The sequence below is a fragment of the Macaca fascicularis genome, chromosome 11, assembly GCF_037993035.2.
Source record: "Macaca fascicularis isolate 582-1 chromosome 11, T2T-MFA8v1.1".
Classification (NCBI taxonomy): Eukaryota; Metazoa; Chordata; class Mammalia; order Primates; family Cercopithecidae; genus Macaca; species Macaca fascicularis.
This window is the reverse complement of record NC_088385.1, coordinates 21320867-21345279: the sequence shown is the minus strand read 5'-3', so window position 1 is coordinate 21345279 and position 24413 is coordinate 21320867. Positions and strand designations below refer to the sequence as shown.

Sequence of the window (24413 nt, the reverse complement as noted above, 5' to 3'; positions counted from 1 at the left end):
CTGCTTCGGCTCTTGTTTAGTGAGCTGCACCCACTGTCCTGCACCCACTGACTGACAAGCCCCAGTGAGATGAACCTGGTACCTCAGTTGGAAATGCAGAAATCACCCGTCTGCTGTGTCTCTCATGCTGGGAGCTGTAGACTGGAGCTGTTCCTGTTTGGCCATCTTGGAACAAGTCTACATAATTTTTGACCGTTATTTGAATCATGGGTATCCTGTTATTTAGAGTTTCATTAAAGTTGTTTTCAATTATCCCAGGCTACTTTCATAAATTCACTCTACTCATTGTTTAAGGCTTTTCAAAAGACATAATGCATAATTTGTTTCAGAAATATATAATGTACAAATGATAGATCTCAGGAAACATTTTCAAATGGTAGTTACAGTTACAATTAATGGAGGCTGCTGGCCTCTCTGTAAGAGATTGTTCATAGTGCTAGATGGGATGTGTGATAGAAAAGATCCTCAGTGCTTGATGTATATATGCTGAGCAAGAAACAGAGAGAAATTGAACAGATATGCTATTTGCACATTAAATCATATCTAAAAATAAAGGTACGTAATTGAGACTTTTAGATTAAAAAATATGACTGAGATGGGCTCTTGGAAGTTAGGGGATAGTGAGCCTCATGGGATATTTCTCTGAGAGGAAAAGTAGAGAGAGGCTCATGGCATTGTGGAATGGGCCACAAAAGGAAAAGGAAGGCAGGTACCTTCCAGGAAGTCAGCAGCCAAGTTACCGGTTAGGGGTCTCTCAGGGTTGCAAAGCAGATCTGGAACCAAACACCCAGGGGACTCCTGGTGGTAGCATAGAGATAACAGTTCCAGGAAGGAACTTCTGTTCTCTGCTGATGCTTGAGGTATTCCGGATAAGAGGATTAGTGCCTGAGAAAGGGTGAAGAATATATCTTTGTCAAACTTCAGCCAATGCAGGCTTTGAAAAACCTTGAGAAGACTGTGGTCTGAAATAAAAGCAGCGCATTCCTGAGAGCCCACATATGGAAGAGGTGATTTTGAGCACAGAGAATGTACTCTGGTAAATTATTTAACTTCCCTGGAGTCTCAATTCACTAGTATAAAAATGTAGATAAAGATATTAATACCTCAAAGGATTGTTATGACAATTAAATAGATTACTGTAAGAAAAGCACTTAGAACAGGGCTTGACACACAAGAAGCACTGCATTAAGTTGTAGTTATTATTATATGCTTTTTATATACTTGATATTTGATGTTTAAATTGTATTTTCTGTTAAATAGGGCTTGTTTCACATTCAGATATTCTTAGAAGTGGGAATACATTCCCTGCTTTACTTGGGAGAAATTGATATAACTCATCAATATATTAATTAAAGGGATAAACAAAACAGTATGTAATTCAGTAATAAATTAAGGACAGCACAAAAGATGGCATGTTCAGGAGAATTATAGAAGAAAAGACTGGGGAGTACTGGAATGATCAGATTAGGTTTCATGGACGAGGTGCTAGCTGTCCAGAATATCAAGGGATGGGTGGGATTAAAAGTTAGATCAGAATCTTCCTGTATTCCAGAAATTTTATGGTTCCATTGGAGCATTTCTAGTGAGGCTAGTAATGTGAGTTAAACAGATAAAGCAGGAATGAATGTACATGGAGAGAATGGCCTACCCAGAAAAGGATTCATGTGGAATAATGGAGGCAGAGGGCAGGTGGTTGGATAAACCTTAGCAAAGACAATCAGATTATAAGGTCCTAGGAATTGAGAGATAGGAGATGGCACACCAAGGAAAATTATCCAACTGAGAAATGATGTGTCCTGGTTTACATAGTTTGATGCCTTTTAAGGCTTTGATGGAGAACAAGTTCTTTATCCCAAAGTTGAAGAAAGAAGTTTAATTAACAGAACATACCACATAACATTGGTAAGAGGGAAGATTGTCCTGGCAGAGGTACACAGGCAGGATCACACCGTCTGCCTCACCGCCATGAGGTTCTAGCTTCAGATCTACTTCCCACATTAGTTCATGTCCTCTTGAATGGGAAGGGGAGATGAGTTACCATAGGAAAGATCACTGATATCCAAGTCATGCTCTTTACAGATCTCGGTGTGTCCCGTGAAGTAGAGGGATAGGAAGAGATGGAATTCTGGCAGATGAATAAAGCCTATTTACATTTTTCTTTTGGCCAGGACCTGAAAGAACTTTTTTCATTCAAATACATATATGGCTTTGCCTGTTTCAGGGGGGACTAATAGTAAGCTACAGCACTTAATTTATTACTGATCTCAGTTTTTCTCACTTGAATGTCTATTGCCAGAATAAATAAACTATAAGGGCTCTTTCAGCTGTAATATTTTGTGATTCTGTCACATTGCCTCTTTTCTTTTTTTTTTTTTCTTTGAGACAGAGTCTCGCTCTGTCGCCCAGGCTGGAGTGCAGTGGCGCGCTGTCTACTCACTGCAAGCTCCACCTCCCGGGTTCACGCCATTCTCCTGCCTCAGCCTCCCCAGTAGCTGGGACTACAGGCACCCGCCACCTCGCCTGGCTTTTTTTTTTTTTTTTTTTTTTTGTATTTCTTAGTAGAGACGGGGTTTCACCGTGTTAGCCAGGATGGTCTCGATCTCCTGACCTCATGATCCTCCCGTCTAGGCCTCCCAAAGTGCTGGGATTACAGGCTTGAGCCACCGCACCTGGCCATATGGCCTCTCTTCAACAACAAGGGCAGTGTACGCATTCAAGTTCATGAAACAGAAATCCCTGACGCAAGAATAATTCCTCAGGCATGTAAGACATCCCCATGAAGCCGCCATTGGAATGGGAAACAATTTCTTGCTGTATATTCTGGAAGGATGAGAGGAAAAGTAAAACCTGGACGAGGTTTTATTATAATCATGATTTTCTTTAAAGCATACATTCCCCTTGAAAGAATATAATCTCTGTTTGTAAATTTCTAGTGGAAAATATTAGAACAATTAAAAATTAGATGCAAGGCCACAATTAAGAGGTTACAGGAAAGAAAGAATGCAGCTTTTCTCTACTGTTTGTAGGAAAATAATAACTGCTAACATTTATTGAGCACCTAAAATTTGCCAGGAATTATATATCCATTTAAAAATAAAAATTCAAAAGGATCTTATAAAACGTACTGCCCTTTTGACCAGATTTGGGGTCTAATTGATATTCATCATATTCTGCCCAGATTCTTACCTTGATATACATTAGTGTTTTGCTAGACTTGTTTAATAAAAAATAGATTAAAAGTAAAACAGAGTCACAGGTCTTTGACTAAATATCCCAATATGTGTATTGTCTTATAGATGAAAGTAGTGAGTACATATCTCATCATAAATCTCTTTTTCCAAATTGTTTTTCTGGACATATTTCAAGTAGAACAACCAATTTATTTGTGTCAGAGGATCTTGCTCTTTTTAATGACCTCTTATTGAGCAATCTGTTCGATGTAGAGGCTAGTTAGCAAACAATGACATGCTGCAGAAACACTAACTAAGGCCTTGTGCTAGACATTCACATTGCTTCCTTTCTGCTCTTTGGAAAAGGGAACACAAGCTTGTTCTAGAAATGACAGCTTCGTACCAATGACTGGTCAACCTGAAATCATCTCCATTGTAGAACATGTGTCTGCTTACATTCATTCATCCATGCTCACACATTCATAGCTGATCTTACTTGGTAAAATGACTTGTTGCTTCCAGGTCTGTGTCTTGCGGACGAAGATTATTATACACATATTTCAGGTCTTGAATTCCACTTAGCTCAGGCAGTCCTGCATATAGCATCTTAACCACAACAAGAACAAACAAAGCAGAAAGAAGACAGAATAAATTCAGACACAGTCAAGCTTACTTGATTAATTCTACCCAGAGACATCTAGACCCAAGTTTGCATGGTAATGTCTTTCAGTTTATATACATGGATGCACGTAAGTTCATGCATTTTAACCTCTCCTATTATGTAGTAGAGACAACAGCAATAACAACTATAATAAAAGAATCACTATAATTGGAAAATTCTTGTAGATTAATAATTCAGTTTTATTCTCATCATCAACCAGTGAAGTAAACATGATACTATTATTCCCATGTCAGAATTTGTGTACCTATCATTTAAAATCTATGTGATTTTGAGGAAGTTCCTTAACCTCTTTGAGTCTTCATTTTCTCATTTTTAAAATAGATACAAAATGAGAAAGAGCTTTATACATTACAAAATATTACACAAAGATTATCTAATAATACTCATTTTAGAGAAGAAAAGCTTAATGTCCAGAAAACTGTAAGTGATATGTCCAGGTCAAATGATGTTCAAACATAGAGTATAAAACTCACCCCTCTGGTTCTTAATCCTATGTTGTTTTATGACTCCATGATTTTCACTAAAAGATTACAATTTTCCCTACTGAAGTGGTGACTATATTTACTAAGGCAATAAATAATTAAGGATAAATTGTATAAGGTATTTTCCTGCTAATTTTCAGGAAGATATTTTGCTTATATTATGGTGTAGACTGAAGGACTTATAATCTCTTTAGTTGTAGACAATGTTTTTTAGAAAATAATAGAACTTTCTAAACTAAATTTGAACTTTGCAAAAAAAAAAAAAAAAAGAAGACTGTTATCAGTACCTCTGTGACTAAGAAGATAAATTATTTACTCCTGTGGAACAAAGGCCCTCTTACAGTAAGAAGTTAAGAATAATACTATGGATCCTTAAAACAAAAGGTAAAGTAAGAATATGGTTTTGGAAAATGGGTGAAATAGTGATTAACTTGATGAAGTTCAAATGAGAAAAAGGATGGTATAAAAACTATTCTTTTTTCCCACCACTCCCACCCAGGCTGAGGGAGCAGCATATATGGGAAAGTGAGATGTACAAAGGAAAGCAAGATGTCTTTAATGTGTCTGCAGAAGGAAATCCAGGCTGGCTTTCTGGAACTGAGTATTACGTGGGTGAGCAGCAAGAGATGAGAATGAAAGGCAAGTAGGATAAGACATTCTGGCAACATTAAGGATTTTGTACTCTATCCTAAAGTACAAAAAAAACAAGAAAGCTCTTTAAGTGTTTTAACATGAAAGTAAGAGATTTAATTGTGTCTTGAAAGATCATTGTGGTTACGTATGGAAAATGGACTAAAATGAAGCCCAATAAGAGGCTAGATTAGGAGACTGGTTAGGAATGAAGATCAGCCATTGGATTTTAAATAAATGTAGAAAGTAGAATTGAGAAAACTGGGAGATTGATTGGACATATTGACAGGGCTGTGAGGGGCCCAAAACACACGCTGTAATACAGATTTGACCGTCATTAGCATATAAATGATAATTGAAACCAAGGAGATGGATGAGGGAGTCCTGGAGAGTTGTCAACTGTCTCTCCTCCTGGAAGATCTATTAGCATCTTAAACTCATGACATCTAAATTACAGCAAATTCTCTTCTCACATAAACTTTTCCTTCTTTTTTTCTGTTTCATTTACACTGCCACCACTGCCCAACTAACAAGAAATTCGTATCTTCTTTGATTCTCTCTTTTTCCTGGTTCCTACAATCAATTACTTCATTCTATTAAAAACACTCCTCAGCAGTCTCTTGTATTCATTCCCCTTTTTCATTGTAATTATCATTGTCCTAATTCAGCCCCTCATCTTCATTTGCCTAGATATCTTGAATTACTTTTATCTTGTTCTCCAATCTTTATCTCTTTAATTCCATAAACTCTGTTATCTGCCTAAGATCCCAGGTAGATAATGGTACTTCTTCATTATAAGCATACAAACTTCTAGTTTGTCAAGTGTCTAAAATCCTTATTCTGGTCACAAATGTCTTTAATCACACTGTAACTTATCACTCCAGCCTCATCTTCTACAGAGATTTCCATCTGTAGCACAGACTGGGCAAACTTGGTTACCTTCATTTACTACACGTCATGCCCATGCTCATTAAACCTCCACACATACATTTTTCTCTCAGCTGGAATTGCCTTTTCTCTCTTTCCTTGTCTACTGAAATTCTTTTTCAAGGCTCAGCTTCCTCTTTGAAGCATCACTGATCCTCGTGATGAGATTTAATGACTGCTTTCTTTGTACAATCATATTTTGGTTCTACTTCTTTCACAGTACTTATTGCTTCCTAGCTTTTACTGTGTTTTGCTCATATGTATGTTTGTCACATTAGATCTTAAGTTCTTCGAGAACAGGAACTGGATTTGTATTTAATGTTGAATTGTGTACATTGCCCAGGATGGTGCTTTGAAAATAGCTAGATTTTAATAAATGTCTGGTGTAATGAATGCATGAATAAATGAATAAAAAATACATGATTCAGGCTACAGTAACCAAAACAGCATGGTACTGGTACAAAAATAGGCACATAGACCAATGGAACAAAACAGAGGCCAGAAATAAGGTTGCACAATTATGACCATCTGATCTTTGACTAAGCTGACAAAAACAAGCAGTGTGGAAAGGACTCCCGATTCAATAAATGCTGTTGGGATAACTGGCTAGCCATATGCACAAGATTGAAGCTGGACCCCTTCCTTACACCATATACAAAAATCAACTCAAGATGGATTAAAGACTTAAATGTAAAACCCAAAGCTATAAAAATCTGGAAGACAACCTAGGCAATACCATCCTGGACATAGGAATGGGCAAAGATTTCATGATGAAGACACCAAAAACAATCGCAATGAGAGCAAAAATTGGCAGGTGGGATCTAATTAAATGTAAGAGCTTCTGCACAGCAAAAGAAACTATCAACAGAGTAAACAGACAACCTATAGAATGAGAGAAAATATTTGCAAACTATGCATCTGACAAAGGTCTAATACCCAGCATCTATAAGAAACTTAAAACATATTTACAAGAGAAAAACAAAAAATCCCATTAAAAAGTGGGCAAAGGACATGAACAGACACTTCTCAAAAGAAGGCATACATGTGGTCAACAAGCATATGAAAAAAAACTCAATACCACTGATCACTAGAGAAATGCAAATCAAAACCACAATAAGACAGCATCTCACACCAGTCAGAATGGCTATTAGTAAAAAGTCAGAAAATAACAGATGCTGGCGAGGCTGTGGAGAAAAGGGAACACTTATACACTGTTGGCTGGAGTATAAATTAGTTCAACCATTGTGAAAAGCAGTATGGTGATTCCTCAAAGAGCTAAAAGCAGAACTACCATTAGACACAGCAGTCTCATTGCTGGGTATATCATTCTACCGTAAAGACACATGCACACAAATGTTCACTGAAGCACTATTTACAATAGCAAAGACATGGAATCAACCTAAATGTCCATCGGTGACAGACTGGATAAAGAAAATGGGGCACATATACACCATAGAATACTATGAAGCCTGACAAAAAATGAGATCATGTCTTTTGCTGGAACATGGATGGAGCTGGAGGCTATTATCCTTAGCAAACTAATGCAGGAACAGAAAACCATATACTGCATATTCTCACTTATAAGAGGGAGCTAAATGGTGAGAACTCATGAACACAAAGATGGAAACAACAGGCACTGGGTTCTACTTGAGGGTCAAGGGTAGGAGGAGGGTGAGGAGCAGGAAAGATCACTACTGGGTACTGGGCTTAATACCTGGGTGATGAAATAATCTGCACATCAAATCCCTGTGACAGAAGTTTACCTGTATAATAAACCTTCACAGGTACCCCGAATCTAAAATAAAAGTTTAAAATAAGAGAGAAAAAAATGCTTGATGCTATTAGGCAATGAAAACATACAATTAGCAAATTTAATGCTGACTACTAAACTTAACAAAGTCAACCATAGGAAGACACATTCCCGATAGTCACTAGAATCTAGATTAGGTTTTATCTTACTAGTTCTGTACTAAGAGGTATAGAGACTTCTGTGTGCTCATTGAGGCAGATTTCTTCATCACACCGTAACTATCCATTTTCTAAGGACAGGCTGCTTCTGTAAGGTCTGAATTGCATTCCAGTTTCTCTGGATACCCTGAGTTCACACCTGCTTGGTTAGAACTCTATCAAACATTTCTCTGGAAAGTGGACCCTATACTTACTCGTTCCCTTGCCAACACCCACACACATAACCCACACATGTCACACACTAGCCGCCAAGTACAGACTGCTTCATACCAGATGAACCTATAATAGTTCTCTCCCCACCATGTATCTGACTAAAGGTAACATGTGCCAAGTTTGCCTTATTAATGTGTTCTGTTCCTTGGAGAGGAGACTTTGAGTGTTGACTCTGCATATCACAGAGTAAGGATGGCCTCTTAGCCGGGTGCACTTAGCTGTGTCTCTTCTCTGATCCCCAGCCACATGGTTCAGGTGCCTCCCACTCCAGACTGCATGGGTAATAACTTTAATGGGGGCAATAGCAAAGAGAAAGCGAAGCTAGAACAGGAAGTGAACAGATACAGGTAATGAACAGATATCTCCCCTTTTAAAGGTCGGGAACATTTTTGAAATCTTTACTTTTGTTCTCTTCCTACTAAGTCCAAATCTGTTTTAACAGTTATGCTCAGAAAAGCAGACACTCTTCCCCATCACATAGAGAAGTTAGAAAGATTTCTGATGGGAAATATCTGATATAATAATGGGTGTGATAAACATTTTAAACTGGGCAAATGGTCTCTGTGTTCTCTGGAAGCCTTCCATAATAGCTGATATTGATTTTTTAATGAGAGAAAAGCTGATGAAACACAGGCTTTTATTTTTGTGAACTCAGCCGGCAACACTCTTGGGTCTCCTACAGATGTTACTTTTAAGCAAGATGGGAATTTCATGGATTACTTTTTCCCCTGCTTTTCTCAGGAGTAAATAAAAAGCAATATGGATATCTGGAGACATGCTGCTCTTTGCTAAGGATGAGCCATTAACTCTGTAGTGGACCCACGAAATGCTTGTGGCCCATAATCCTGGGGACTGATCATTCGCACAAGATAGAATTTATAACCCATGTCAAGTATATCTCAAGTTGTAACTGGGTCATGGTAAGTAGACTGAATTCTTTTTAAAGAATTTAACACAAAAGAGTCAGGTTGAGACAGAATTAACAAATAGATTACATACATAAGTAGAAAATAGTCTTTCACAAATTTAAACTTGGTTTTATTTTATAAGAAACTATACCAAAGAAAGTGTGGTCCTGAAACCTTCACTAAATGCTTTGATGATCTATAGAGTCTCATAAGATACACAATTGAGAAGAAGAGAGTTGAGAGGTAAATGAACAGAAACTGAGGTAATAACACGGTGCTGTTTTACATGTATTTATTCATTAGTTTAATTGGTTCACATTGCTTCTGATCTCTATTTCAATTTCTGTGAGAGCCTAAATCTAAGATTATATGTTTACTCTGGATTAGTGCCTTCCACTGCCAAATTTTCTTCCTTAGCCTAAAGGAGCTGAATAATTAGAGCATAGACGTTTTTTTTTGGATATACTATATTCCAGAAATTTTCAACAACTGATTAATGATAAATTATTTCAATACTTATGAATAAAATACCATATGGCTACTTCTTTTAAATAAAATATCACTATATATTCTCTTTGGCGATTGTTTAATATATCATGACTCAATGCTGAATGCTTTGTTAAGGTACATAGAAAAGTTTATTAAACAAGAGAAAAAAAGCCCACTGATAGCTTTCTGAATCTATTTTTTTCCAAAGAGCTGTTCTTTCACATTATTTTAACATGCTCAGTTTTCATCATTATAATTTTAGTGTCACCTGAGAAACAGCGTAACTTATATTTGTGCTTTTCTGTTTTGGGTTTATTTTTGAAATATCTGGAGCAGGTTAAAGCAGTTGTTAAAATTTGGTACTACTCCTCATATGTAGTTATTTATATCATTATAGGCATTTAGAAATGCTGGACACCTCGGTTATTATTATTATTATTTTTTTGAGATGGAGTCTTGCTCTGTTGCCCAGGCTGGAGTGCAGTGGCATGATCTGGACTCACTGCCAGCTCCGCCTCCTGGGTTCACGCCATTCTCCTGCCTCAGCCTCCTGAGTAGCTGGGACTTCAGGTGCCGCCACCACACCCGGCTAATTTTTTGTATTTTTAGTAGAGATGGGGTTTCACCCTGTTAGCCAGGATGGTCTGGATCTCCTGACCTCGTGATCCACCCACCTTGGCCTCCCAAAGTGCTGGGACTACAGGCGTGAGCCCATAATCCCATGCCTGGCCACACCTCGGTTTTTTATGTAAATTAGTTTTATCTTCCTCATTAAATTGAAAATTTTAAGACTCTGGGTTTCATCATATGTTAATGTATCCTTGCAGTTTCTAGCCTATGGTAAACAAGAGCTCATGAATTCATGAGCTTGATTCTACCTGGATATTTATTATTTAAATGGGGTCAGAATCACAGACTTAATCCTTGTAGGGTTTTTTTTGTTTGTTTGTGGTACAGTCACATTATAAACCATAGTCATTTCATACTTGCAAAATGGCCTAATAGAATTGGGAGCTAGAATGCAGATTTACCAATAAGAATCCTTGGCTATTACTGAAAAACCAACTTGTAGATTTTGGAGATGCGTAGAACTTTATATATCCACTTTACACAAGAAGAAACCAGTATATTTGCATATGAAGGACATGTTTATAATATTTTTAGAAATACTTATCTTTCAAGGCAAGGTGGAGAGAAGTAAGGTGAATATGTTGTTTGAAAGTTAAAACAAGAATCTAAATCAAATCTTCCTTGCAACAAAGTTAACATTTGTTCTGTACTAACCAATGAACTTTTCTGTGGTGATGGAAGTTTCCTATCTGTGTTGACCAATGTGCTACCACTAGCCAAACATGGCTACTGAGTACTTGAAATGTGATCAGTGAAACTGAAGAATGGAGTTTTAAATTTTGTTTAATAAAAATTAATTTAAATATAAACAAACATGTGACTAGAGGATATTACATTGGACAGTGTTCTTATAAATTAACAAGGATCTAGTATAAGAACATAAATGAATTGAATGGCAAATACTGTGCTAAGTGCTTTTTGTTAATGATCTGTTAGGGTTATTATGAATTTTAAATCAATTAATACACACAAAGCAATTTAAAACAATTAATACACATACAGCACTTAGCACAGTGCCTAGGCCATGCAAAGAATTCACTGTTAGGTCATTTATTCATTAACTCTACAAGGTAGATGTTGTTATCTTCATTTAATAGATAAGGAAACAGTCTTTTGGGGGTTAAGTAACATATCGTGAAGAATGTAGCCAGTAAAATGCCAAACTAGGATTGAAACCCCGAAAGGTCTGCCTGCCACGTTTGTACCCTTAACAACATGTGGTAGAATTATTGTCATCTGGAAGTTTTAAATCAGTTATTTTTCATAGACTCCACATCCCATGCTGATAGACCAAATGTATGTTTCCCATGTATAGTTTGCTGCAATCCCTCGTGTGTATGTACATGCCTAGAGGAATCACTAAATCCCTCTCCTAGAAGATATTTCTATCAGATTTTTCTTCCTTCATGGTACATATCTGGTCTCCATCTCTTTAAATTGGACAGTGGAATAAAACCTTAAATTTTCCCCTGCTGGTCACAAGAGAGTGTGTGGGACCATGACTCAGTACACCTAATGCATACCACTAAAAGTTGAGTCGCTGGCAACTCACTTTCCAATTTTGACCCTCAGTTTCTTAATGTGGGAAATTGGCAAGTGATCAAAGGTGGAGTTTGGAATGGAGAACCAGGGACAATTCTTGCCTGCTCTACATTATGTTGTCATGATATATAAGTGAGATAATATATATAAGGCATTTTTGAAAGATCCTAATGCCCAATATGACTGAAGGCATTATTTTTAAAATGACTGTCCTTGAACATTAGTCAAAATATAGTGGGATAACCCCTACATGCATCAATATTGATATGAATAGGAATGTTTGAGACAATAACTATGAAAGAATATATTAAATTGTTCAGGAATATGTTTATAAGCTGTACAATAGTACTCTTAGTTTGCTCATTCCTTTTTCTTCTGAATAGCTCCTTGGGGAACTCCAAGCCATTAGTAAAAATAGACTACTGAAGCAGAGGCATAAATGAAGCTTATTATTTTTGGTTTTTTTCCCCAAGGGACTTACCATTTCTAGCAGGTTCAAGAGCAGTTGGCTGTGCTTTCTGATAATATTATAAGCACGACAGCAAAGTTCCACAAAATCTTGGAAATGCTGTGGGTTTTTCCCACCCTCTGTAATAAAGTATTCCATCTCTGAAGTAAAAATGAAAGGAGCTCGGTCCCTATAAACCAAAAACAGTAGCAATCATTCAAAGGGAAAGAAATGGTTTGTCAGGTTAAATCAGCAGTTATAACAACTTATTTTCATTTGAATTTTCTTGTTTGTTTTTCTCTACTGTAATAGATACATTTCCTTCATTGTGAGACAGCTTGAGAAACTGCATAATTGTAGGCTTTGAATAACTGGACTGCAATAGAGAGAAAGGATAAGATATTTTACAATGTCAACTATATTGTCTGAAATGTTTAATTCTAAATTACATGTGGAGGGGAATATTATTCATTAAAAGTATAAAGGCCAATTCAGAGTGAAGGTGATATTTATGGAATCTTTATAAAAAGTACATTTTCTGCTAAATTTTGATATGATCAAACAGATGTGTTTGATCTTACAGTATTAAAAAAATTGCCTTAAATGATGACCCTTTAGGAAAAAAGTTTCTGGTAAAAGCTAAGAAAAAAGCAGATGTTACCAATTCACTGGCATCTGCTTAGTGAAGGGGAAAAAAGGTAGCTTTATTTCACACTAGACCCAGTAAAACTGCTGATCAGAAAGGAAGAATATGAGTAGACCATGTTATTATGTAAGTAATACTGACCACTGTAGTCCAAGGATGGAAAAATAAGAAAACAAAAGACCAGAGAGAAGATGGTCCCATGTCCTCTACCTTTGTTAGTTTTATTTTATCATGTCATTTAAGATATGGATAGGCCTGAAAAGTATTAGCAATTCTAACAGAGAATAGCAGAGAGAGGACTGGAAACATCCCTGTTTGAGGAATTATCACTCATTGAATAAGAACACAGAGTTTTGATACCTTAGGCCAATTTGGTGAAGGGTTAGACCAAGTAGCAATTTAAAAATTCATGGATTATTGAGGGAAACTCTTATTTTTTTAAATAATAAAACATAGTTGTTTTCTTTTTGTTGCTATGCTTAGCTATTTTAGTAAAAATACAATGGAGTGAAAAATTTCACTAATCTGACAGTTAATGAAACCTTTCAGTAGTATGGATATTTATATCAGAAAGCTATAACTTCAGCAATTTGTGGCAGGTTTGGGACAGTGGAGTCTAATTGCAGGCAAAATGTATAAAAGAAAACAAACACCCTAGTTTTTTGGCTATGATTATTTTATTTAGAAAATGTATTTTGTAATCCATGCTACCACAATGCCTGGAGGAAAGGCTAGAATACCAGTACCTTCACTTCTGTTTATATTCATTCATTTCTTCAACAAAATTTATTGAGCACATACATACACTGAGGACTATGTCTAAAGTATCATGGCTAAATTTTAAAATTTTGGTTCAAAATCCTTTTTTATTTGGCCTTTATTGACTTATCCATCCTATGTTCTATGAATTATTTAACAAGTTCTTGACTTTAGCCAAGCTGGAAGAAGAGATGTTGAAAACATGAGATAAGATATAGCATAGGTTCTAATTCTGGGCCTGCTATGTCTCGATTCTTTACCTCTAAACCACCTAACTCTTAGAATTGCTGTGACGATTAACTTAGGAAATGTACATGTACATAAATGCCTGACACATAAGGAGGGTGGCACATTTGTGAATTGCTCACACTAGAGAGAGGCTCCTGCGGAGGCACAGACTGTGGGCCTGTTAACCAGGTTTCAAATCATGGCTCCACCACTTACTATAGTAGTTCTATGACTCTGGGTGACTTATTCTCTCCATGCTGCAATCTCCTTCTTTGTAAAATGGAGATGAGAGCACTTGACTCTTGATCTTGTTGAGAGAATCAAATGGGTCATACCACATGCAAGTGTTTAGAACATAGCCTAGCATGTAGTAAGCACTCACCAAATTTTAAATAGTATTGTCTGCCAACAGCCAAGTGTTCTTATAGCTGAACCTTGTTATCACTAAATTTCCTTGCCTCTTCAAAAATCTATCAGTAAAATCTCATCCTTATTCCAAGGTTTAATTTACTCTGTGTTACTCCATGTAACCTCTCTTGCTACATAAACCCATAAGTGGATCACAGAATTTGATAGCATTTTTTATATATCACTCACTCATTCATCACTATTGCTATCATTTTAGTAGAGTTTTAGTAACAGAATAGATTTTCATAATTAGAAAAAATTTTAATTTTATATGTAACAGTTTTCTAATAGTTTTTCCACTGTGTATGCTGTGTTTACTATATTGAGTAGAACTTTAGAAATACTTTTAGAAGAGTATTAATTTTTACAACTTCCTGAAACTTTTTCTCCTAATATGATGCATATACTTTTCTCTTTTCCATAAGGAGAATTATGGTGGATCAAATTAATTTCTCTCGGAAGGTTTCTGTAGTTATGCTCAAGTTCATGAGATAACACATTTCCTTTGTCCATGGTCACCATTATTAGAAATCAGATGCGGAAACACCATAACAGAAAGTTAAATACACAAGAGAAACATATACAAATTAAATAAAATATAAAGTGATATTAAAGAAACAAATTTCAGTTGTGTTTAAACATTATCATAGTCTAAATTTTCAGTGGATCCAACAAAATAAAATGCTATATCTTTTCTGAATGATTTTCATGACTCACTTCTGAGCATTTTTTTTTAAATCTCAGAATTACCCTAAACTTGTGTATAAATGAAAAGAAACCTCACATGTGCAAAAAAATCCCATCTATTCCTATAAGATGTAGAAACTTCAGTTGGGATGTAATTTATCAGTGCACTGAAATGTAAACCTATTCCTACATTATAGAATTAATGTGTTGGAGTTTATCTCTGAAATTTAAGCATTACTTATAAATCTGAGGTATAAATTGGTTGTGACAAAAGGGAATATTCTAAACTATTTGATCTCTCATGGTCTGTACCGTGATTACATTTTGAATTATATACTGAAAATCTCTTATTTATAGCTATATAAATAAATTATAGGTATTTCTTGTTATGACTATCCTATCTTTTGTTTTTTTTCTAGATTAATGGTTTTACCTTTGCTTACCAAAGTCCCACCTGTTCTTGCTTTTTTATCTTTTACTCATATTGTAACTACTGGTTTCTTTCTTCCTTTTTTTTTTCTCTCTTTCTCACCTGATGTTCTAAAACTGATTTAGAGGTCAGGACCAAAAATCTTGTCTTACAGGTCTCCAATTAACCCAACCCTTGTCAGAATCAGAAGTCTCTCTCTCTCTCTTTTTTTTAAATCCATATGACCCGTATGATTTTCAAGAGCAGAGGAAGTAGTCCACCTTCCTTTTATATAGTCTTAACATCGGAAACAACATTTTGACGTTATTCTCTTATATGCAATGAATGCAACAATAAATAAACAGTTCATATAGTGAAGAGCTTGTGATACTTTGACATTTATTTGGGAAGGTCATAAGTACAAACATATTTGTAATGATTCTGTCATTTTTGTTGTCAAAGTTAATATTTTCATTAACTTATGACCATTTTTCCCGGAAGTTATTATTATTTTTTAAATGCAGAGACTGAATATTTTACAGATTTCCAATAGGTGTGAGAAGTGAGTTGGTGGTTTAAAAATGTATATATACTTAGAAATGTAAGAACATTTATATTACAGATAGTAATTATTAAGCAGACAAATAAATTCACTTAATATAAGAAATAGCAAGAGGCTGGGCATGGTGGCTCACACCTGTAATCCCAGCATTTTGGGAGGCTGAGGGGGGTAGATTGCCTGAGGCCAGGAGCTTGAGGCCAGTCTGAGCAACATGGTGAAACCCTATCTCTACAAAAAATACAAAAGTTATCTGGGCACAGTGGCACACACCTGTAATCCCAGCTACTCGAGAGGCTGAGGCACAAGAATTGCTTGAACCTGGGAGGCGGAGGTTGCAGTGAGCTGAGATTGTGCCACTGAACTCCAGTCTGGGAGACAAAGCAAGGCTCTGTCTCCAAAAAAAAAAAAAAAAAGAAAGAAAGAAAAAAAGAAATATCAGGACAATTAATAGTTTGCTGTTTATTACTTTCACGTGTTTTCCTTCTAGCCATACTGTATATAAAATCTCCTTGTATAGTCATTAGAATACCAAGATCATCATTATTAAGCATTTGCAGATCACCACTGAAATGAAGAAACACAGAGTTTTAGGGTATGTTTCTGTATATTAGGTGAATTGAGTCTAATCAGGGAGATATATACTATAGTTATTTATCAACAAATACTGAGCCTCTATAATAGATTTGTGCAAGGCTTGTAAGAGAGGTGAAAGATTTTTAAAAATCAATGTTCTAAAAGCAATATCAATTTATTAAATAAGAACAATAATGTTTTGGAAAGATTACTCCACTAATAATACAGAGAAGGGTTTGGAACAGGGAGGGTGTATATAAGCAGATCAGACAAGAGACTTTTGCAAAAAATTTTGACCAGATATGATAATAGCTTAGATTAGAGTTGTGGCATACAGATAACAGAGAAGGGGGAAGACTTAAAGCATATTTCAGAGAAAAAAAAATCAATTGGGTTTCATGATAATTAGAATGGGAGGGAGAAGAGGTGCCAGGAAGAACTTTAACTTTTTCCCTTGTGTAGCAGGAAGACTGCAGTGCAACATTCGGAGGTGGCTCAGCCTTGAGTTTAAGTTATATTTGAGGTGACTTTGAGACATACAAATGCAGATTAAAATGAGGATACTCATTTCTGGGCCATGGAGAAAAGATTTAGGTTGGAGGTAAAATTTTGTGAGTGAAACTTCTGATTCTGGGAAGATGAAGTAGGCTTGTTTTTCCTTGTTCCTCCCACTGAGTATATTAAGAACTCTGGAAATTATATACAAAGCAAACATAAGGTGACTCTGACAGGCATAAAGAAGACAGACTACCTAGGGATGTCAGGACTCAAGTAACAACATGGAGGTGAGTTTTCTGGGTTTTCTTTTTTACCTCATATATTCTAGGCATGAAATATATGCTGCTAAAGTAGGCAATCTAAAAAACCCCAAAGAAAAGCCTGCTCTAAAGGGGCAGTCAAAAACAAACAAACAACAGCAACAACAACAAAACAGCAAATTTTAGACTGTAACCACTCTACTCCAGCCAAATATCAGGGGAGACACTGTGACACCACTTCTCCCCTACACCAGCCAAGGGCAAGGCAGGCAGCCAAGACTCCCACTCCTACCAGACTGTGATGTCCCCCACTAGGGTACTGTCAGAGAGAGCTCAGTAAGGAAATTGGTACTGGTGGAAGAATACACATAGGCTAATGGAACAGAATAAATAATATAGAAATAGACCCACACAAATACATGCCCAACTGATTTTTTACAAAGTTGTAAAAGTAATTCAATGAAGACAGGTTAGCCTTCTGAACCGATGATGCTGGAACAATTAGACACCCATATGTAAAAATATAAACTTTGACCCAAAACTCATACTTAATACAAAAATTAACTTACAATGATTCACAGACTTAAATATCAGTTATACAACTTTTAGAAAAAAAATAGGAGAAACTCTTTGAGATTTAGGGCTATGCAAAGAATTTTAAAATTTCAACATGTCTGCTTTGTGAAAAATAATGAGATGAAAAGACAAACTACAGACCAGAAGGTAGTATTTGCCAACCACATAGCCAGCAAAGTGCCAGTATCTGGAGTATATATTTTAAAAATTCTCAAAATTTAACCATACAAATCAAACAATATAATTAGAAAATGAGCAAAAGACATAAAGAGATGTTTCACAGAAGATGACTTGCAGATGATAAATAAACATATAAAAAGATGTTCAGCATTATTAACCCCTAGGAAAATGCAACTTAAACCCACAATGAGATGTCACTACCCACCTATCAAAATGGCTAGATAAAAAAATAATGAAACAATACCAAATGCTGGCAAAGATGTGGAGAAACTGGATTACTCACACATTACTGGTGAAAATGTAAAGTGGTACAGTCACTCTGGAAAATCACTTGGCAGTTCCTTAAAAACAACAACAACATACAACTGCCATACAACCCAGCAATTATACTTTTGGATGTTTATCTCAGAGAAATACCTGTTCACAGAGACTTACAAATGAATTGCTTGCAGTAGCTTTATTCTTAATAGCCAGAAAATGGAAACAACTGAGATGTCCTTCAATGGGTCAATGGTTAAACAATATATGCTACATACATATTAAGAAATATTATTTGTGAATAAAATAACATAACTTTGAAAACACAACAGCTTGAATTAATCTTCAGAGAATTATTCTGTGTGAAAAGAGCCAATCAATAAAAATCGCATACTGCATGGTTCTATTTATATAACATACTTGAAATGACAAAAATATACGAATGGAGAACAGATTAGTGATTGTCAGGGGATAAGAATGGAGTGGGGAAGAAGGTGAGAGGGAAGCGAATGTGGCTACAAAAGGGCAACCCAAACAATCCTGGAGGATGAAATTGTTCTGTATTTTGAATGTATTGATATCAGTATCCTGGTTGCGAGAACTGTACTGTAATTCTGTAAGATGTTACCATTGGAGGAAACTGGTAAAGGATTTATGGAATCTCTTTGTATTATTCCTTACAACTGCATGTGGATCTTCAATTATCTCAAAATAAAAAGTATCTTCAAAATATTGTGAGTTATTTGGATATAGATATTGATAGAAGCCTTGACATAGTTAATATAGATGATACCAGTTTGGTGGAAACTGTAGAGTGAGATGAGAAAAGCACTAAAACGAATCTTGGGGAATCAATCTTTTGGTAACTTGGTAGAAGGAAACAATTTTGAATTAGATATCAAGAAAGGGAGAAAAACTAGAGGGTGATGATACATTACATAAGGCATGTGAAGAAGATACTTTGAGGAAGGAATAGTTAACATTGTTGAAATTTGCAGGTAAATCAAATAAAATGATGAATAAGTATTTTTAGGTCTAGTATTCTGAAGGTGTATTATTCCATTCTCACACTGCTATAAAGACATACCTGAGACTGGGAAATGTATGGAGAAAAGAGGTTTAATTGACTCACAGTTCCATAGGCTGTACAGGAGGCATGGCTGGGGAGGCCTCAGGAAACTACAATCATGGCGGAAGGTGAGGGGAAGCAGGCACAATCTTCACGTGAGGGAGCATATGAGGGGGAAGTGCTACACATTTTTAAAAAACCAGATCTCATGGGAATTCACTGCCTATCACTAGAACAGCTAGGGTTAAATCTTCCCCCATGATCTAATCACCTCCCTCCAGGTCCCTCCTGTAACATTGGGGATTACAATTCAACATGAGATTTGGGTGGGGACATGGAGCCAAACCATATCAGGTCATTGTTGATCAAGTAATGAAGAATAAAACCAGATCAAGTGGTTGTGGGTTGAATGGGAGGTAAGGAACGGAGATCAAGAGTTTATAGACAATTCCTCCAGGAAATTTGTGAATGCGAGAAAAATGGCATGAAGCCTGGAGATTTTGAGGCAAGGTTATTTAAACGTTGGAGAGACAAGCTTATTTAAAAATATTATTTGAGAGGGAGAGGATAAATATGCAAAAAAAAATGAACTATTGATAGTATAATGTTTATCAGAAGGTGGGAGGGGAATGACTTCAAAGCACAGATGGAAGGACTTACTTTAGAAGGGAAAAACAGGTCTTCTATTATAAGAGAAAGGAAGAAGAGTGTGTGAGATTTTTTTATTGGTAGAAAAGTAGACTCTGTTCTGATGGTTTTATTTTTCTCAAGAAAGTAGGTATGGTCATCTGTTTAAAGCAGGGAGTTGGTAGGAGTGACCTGAGGTTTATGCTTGAGAGGTTAGGGTGACAATTGTAGACACTGAAATAGTGGGATGGCCACAGAAATGTGCCATTGCTGGGCCATGAGCATGCCCCATTTTAAACTAGTGACACGTGTTTGCTCTGTCATGTGATCTGAGAGCCCTGGGCTGCTGTGTATAGCACAGAGACAGCAGATGGGTGGGTTATGGCGCTTGGTTATCTTCTGCTTCCACATTTCTGTTCATAATATGTTCTGCTATAGGCTGTCTTTCCCCCACCTTTCCCACAAATTTAAGTCCAATCCTTTCTTTAAAATCCTGTTCATATTGCACTTCCTCTTGAAATCTTTCCAATAGCACCAGCCCTCGCAGTGGAAATGGCCGTATTTTAAAACACAATATTAAAGAAATGGACAAGGATGCCAACTGTAATGAATGAACTCTGAAATAGCTGAGGAGCGGTATCCTTAACATTATCAGCCTTTTATTTATTGAATTATTCTTTAAACAAATACATATATACTCAAAAAATGAATGATGTTTGATTTTCAAGTGTTACATACATAAGCTATTTAAAAACAAAATAATTCATAGAGGCAATTTCTTCAAATGTAAATTATACCATCTAGATAATACAATGGGTTTCTTCCCAACAGTTCAGGGTGGTCTTCAGACATACTAATCTCAATAGGATAGACTCTGATAGGCTCTGAAATTAGAGTAAAATATTCTAAATGTTTAACTTATATGAGCTTAACTGTACCTACTAGATTTAAAAAAAAAAAAAAAGTAAGAAAAATCTTAAAAGAAAGTAAGCAATTCTGCCTGCCTTTTCACTCAAAGAGAAAATGCCTAACAATGAGAAAGTGATCCTGAGGCTTTCATACTTGGGCTTAGTTTTTGCATGCCTCTTGTAGTGCAACCACCTTTCATGACATTTAATTGTAGTTTTTTAAATTGTGAATTTAATATACATCAGGGTCATAAATGCAAGATGCTACCTAAAGAAACAGTCATCTATCCCGATGCTGGAGAAAGCATAGGCTGTGCTGGGATTATCGAGAAATGGGAATATGGCATCTTCCAAAGATTCTACCATGTACTTATTACCTACAACTTTGGACAAATTTTAACAGCTAAGACTTCTCTCTGTCTTAGCTCTTCATTTGTGAAATAGAGAAAATGACAGTATCTACCTCAAAGAGTTTCTGTAACAATTAATGAAGCTAGTGCATAGCAAGTACCTATGAGACTTTAAAGGGTATTTTTAACCATTTCCTTTATAATCTGATCTTCTTCACTTGATGACGCAGCACCACGCTATAGGATACTTGCTTTGTGCCAGGCCGGTGACAAGCTGCATCAAATCCAGAGCAATCTGAGAAGAGCTACATGTTTGATATTCATGATAGAGGCAGGGGCTATGGAGATATGGAAAGTGGAATGAAAAGATAGAACTCTATCAATAATTCATGATAGTAGAATTAGTCTGCTGGACTCTATGAACATAGACATTTCTTCCTTTTATAGTTTAGTTTATCCAGTATTTTATTTGAGCAACTGATAAAGTCAGTAAATAAAAGTATACAAGCTTAAATCCCAAACTGAAAGCCTTGAGTGTTTGAATAATGTATTTGTACCTCAAACCGAAACGTGGGACTTAGTAATAAGGCACATTTTGTTTTTATTATTAACATTATTTGTATTGATTCTTTGAATTTCAACTATTTTTATTCCTAGGAAATATAATAATAACATTAATGTTTATTGTTTAAAGATTTCTAAAAGTTGTAGACTCCCATAATAGTGAATGGGAATAGATATAATGACTACAAAGCACATTGGGGAACGTTTAAGCTTATACTGTTCCTGATATCACAAATGACCTACATTTCAGAGAGCACATTTTTCTGTTCAGCAGAAAGAACACAAGTCTCTTGTCTAATATCCATGAGTTAATTGAGGAGGCAAATTTGGAATCTCCATTGGATAGGATAGAACGTTAGATAATTAAGCAACACAGAAAACCTCATATGTGCAATATAATGAGAACATGAGAGTGCATGTACTATTATGGAAAGAACATTTAACACCCTGTGAGATCTCCAAGCTCTCTACAATTATTAACTAAGGACAGCCTTAGTTAACCTTTTAAGTGTAAAACAATTTTTTTTCCTGGTTCAGTCTCTTGTAAATGCAATATATGTCCTAAATTAGACCCCCGGAAGTCCCCGATCATCAATAGATTAATAACTTTAGATACTAACTCTGGTTCCTCTCAGGCTCAAATACATCATCTCTTATTTGATAAGGGTGGTTAAAACAACTATTTCTTCAAAATTATCAAGTCTCCTTTCCTAAGTATAACATATTGTGTCTGAATTCATAGCAGATCAGGATTTCATGAGGACAAGAAGAGGCTGATTAGATCCTTCAACTGCCCACTTTTTTTCTTTGAGGTCGAGTTTAGAGGAAAGAGCTCTTTGAGGAAAGAGCACAGCTATGTTTCACATGAAATTCCAGTGTACACCTGAAACAGAAGTAGTCTAGTCTGGACATGAGGAAAACATTAACAATGCTATAAATCTTGGGTGAAAATTGAATTTTAAATACACGTCAGGTTCTAAAATCAGGTTGAAGGTGAAAATCAAGAACAACCTAAGTTACCTGTAAAAACATTTAAATAACCCATAAAGTTACCATGTGCATGATCAAAACACAGGCATGAGGCATTGAATGTACATATTATCTCTTACTAAATTGAACCCCATAGTTGTTTCCCCCAGCAACAGAAGCAGGGCACTATTTCTTTAGTTGGATACTAGATAAAGTTCTTATACTAAGCTTATGTTTAGGAGACATTTGTATTATTCTACAAATTTAGTCTAAAACTAAATTTAGAGTCAACGCTATGAGATCCTTATATTGGCAAGCACATTGTACCTTAGACCAGCTGAGGAATCAGTATTGCTGCCTTCCATTTTATGCTTGCTTTGTTCACAATGGGGTATTGGCTTACTAAGTGCGAGAAGCAGAATCCTTATACCATGTAAGTGGATCCTTCCTTTGTTCTTTTATTTCATCTTTCTCACAAACATTTTCCCCTTCTCAGTCATCCTTTACTCTTTTCATCTGGAAACCTACAAAGTCTCTCTTTGGAGAAAATTTATTTTTCTTATCAGAGAAACTGTTTTTACTTAAAATCAGGGGTTGATATAAGGGAGCTATTCAAAAGAAATCCGGCAATAAAACAGTAGAATGATGAGGTAAAGTTAAAGAGGGAGAAGTAATAGTGAGAAGATGAGATTGATAAAACAAACTGTTTCCTGGAATGGTCCGGTAAGTGAGAGTGCTTTGTAACATCCAAAGCACTGTTTAAATGCGAGGTGTAGTTTGCCTAGGATTGGCTTTGTGACTGGCGGAAGACTTCATCCTCAGACTCTCACACGAAGAGTAACCATCAGGTTAAAAACAAAACAAAACCAAAACAAACCAAAACAAACAAAAAACCCTTGGTAAATTTCCAGTTAAGGTTACAGAATATAGCACGTTCTTAATAAATTTATATTTAGAAAAGTTGTACCCTCTCAGGTTCCTGGGTCAAGGAAAGTAAATGTGAAGACATTTTTGGAATGATCCTTCAATCAACTGAAATTGAACCTCTGCTCTATGCTTGGTGCTTAGGACACAAAGATATCCTTAAAACACTCACAGTTGGAGAGATATTGGAAAGTATTTTTCCTTTCTAGAAAACTCAGATGATACAAAGGCCTGCTGTGAGTAAAAAGAAACCACCGTATTTCTGAGAAAGCAATCGTGAATAACAGACCAACGAGAATCATCTAATTTCAAAGAAAACTAAGATAGTAGTTTTCTTTGAAAAGAAGAATTCATGCAGGAGATTATTATTACCTATCATTTGGATCACTATGTATATTGTACTGAATGAGAATGATTGGAGTAAGACACAATTATTCCTTTAATCTGTTAAGATAGTTTTTTTGTTAAAAGATAGTTTTAAACTGAGAAGATATAGAATATAAATACTGTAATACTCAAATTAGAAATTAAATTATTTTTTTAAAAAATCAGTGGTAGTTAATTAACTATTGAAAATAATATCAAAACGATTATAGACACAGGGATTTTTTGTGAATAGTATTGGGATGAAAATGCTGAGATTAATTAGAGTAGGTAATTTGTTGTCTATTGGGATAAAACTTATAAAGGGTTTCAACAATGTTGTGATAAGACTGATACTTGACAGTTTGATCATCTGAGTGTAAATATTTCAATAGGAAAAGAACAGAGGTTGATTTTTATTTTGCTGAGTTCTGGAATCATTTTCTATCTCTTTAAAGTGGATTTATGTCCTATTATGCAGTGATGAATATTTAATAGCTGGCGTA

At 35.8% G+C, this 24413-nt stretch overlaps 1 protein-coding gene across 6 annotated transcripts in view; it reads right to left on the bottom strand.

The window, feature by feature from the left end:
• PIK3C2G (phosphatidylinositol-4-phosphate 3-kinase catalytic subunit type 2 gamma) overlaps positions 1–24413 on the bottom strand; it is a 422558-nt gene that overhangs the window by 107502 nt on the left and 290643 nt on the right. For all 6 annotated transcript variants that reach the window (XM_005570265.5, XM_074005892.1, XM_005570267.5 and 3 more), the window contains 2 exons: positions 12123–12279; positions 3667–3776 (listed from right to left, as the gene is read on the bottom strand). In XM_005570265.5, coding sequence (XP_005570322.3) covers positions 3667–3776; positions 12123–12279 — 267 coding nt within the window. The remainder of the gene's footprint in view (positions 1–3666; positions 3777–12122; positions 12280–24413) is intronic.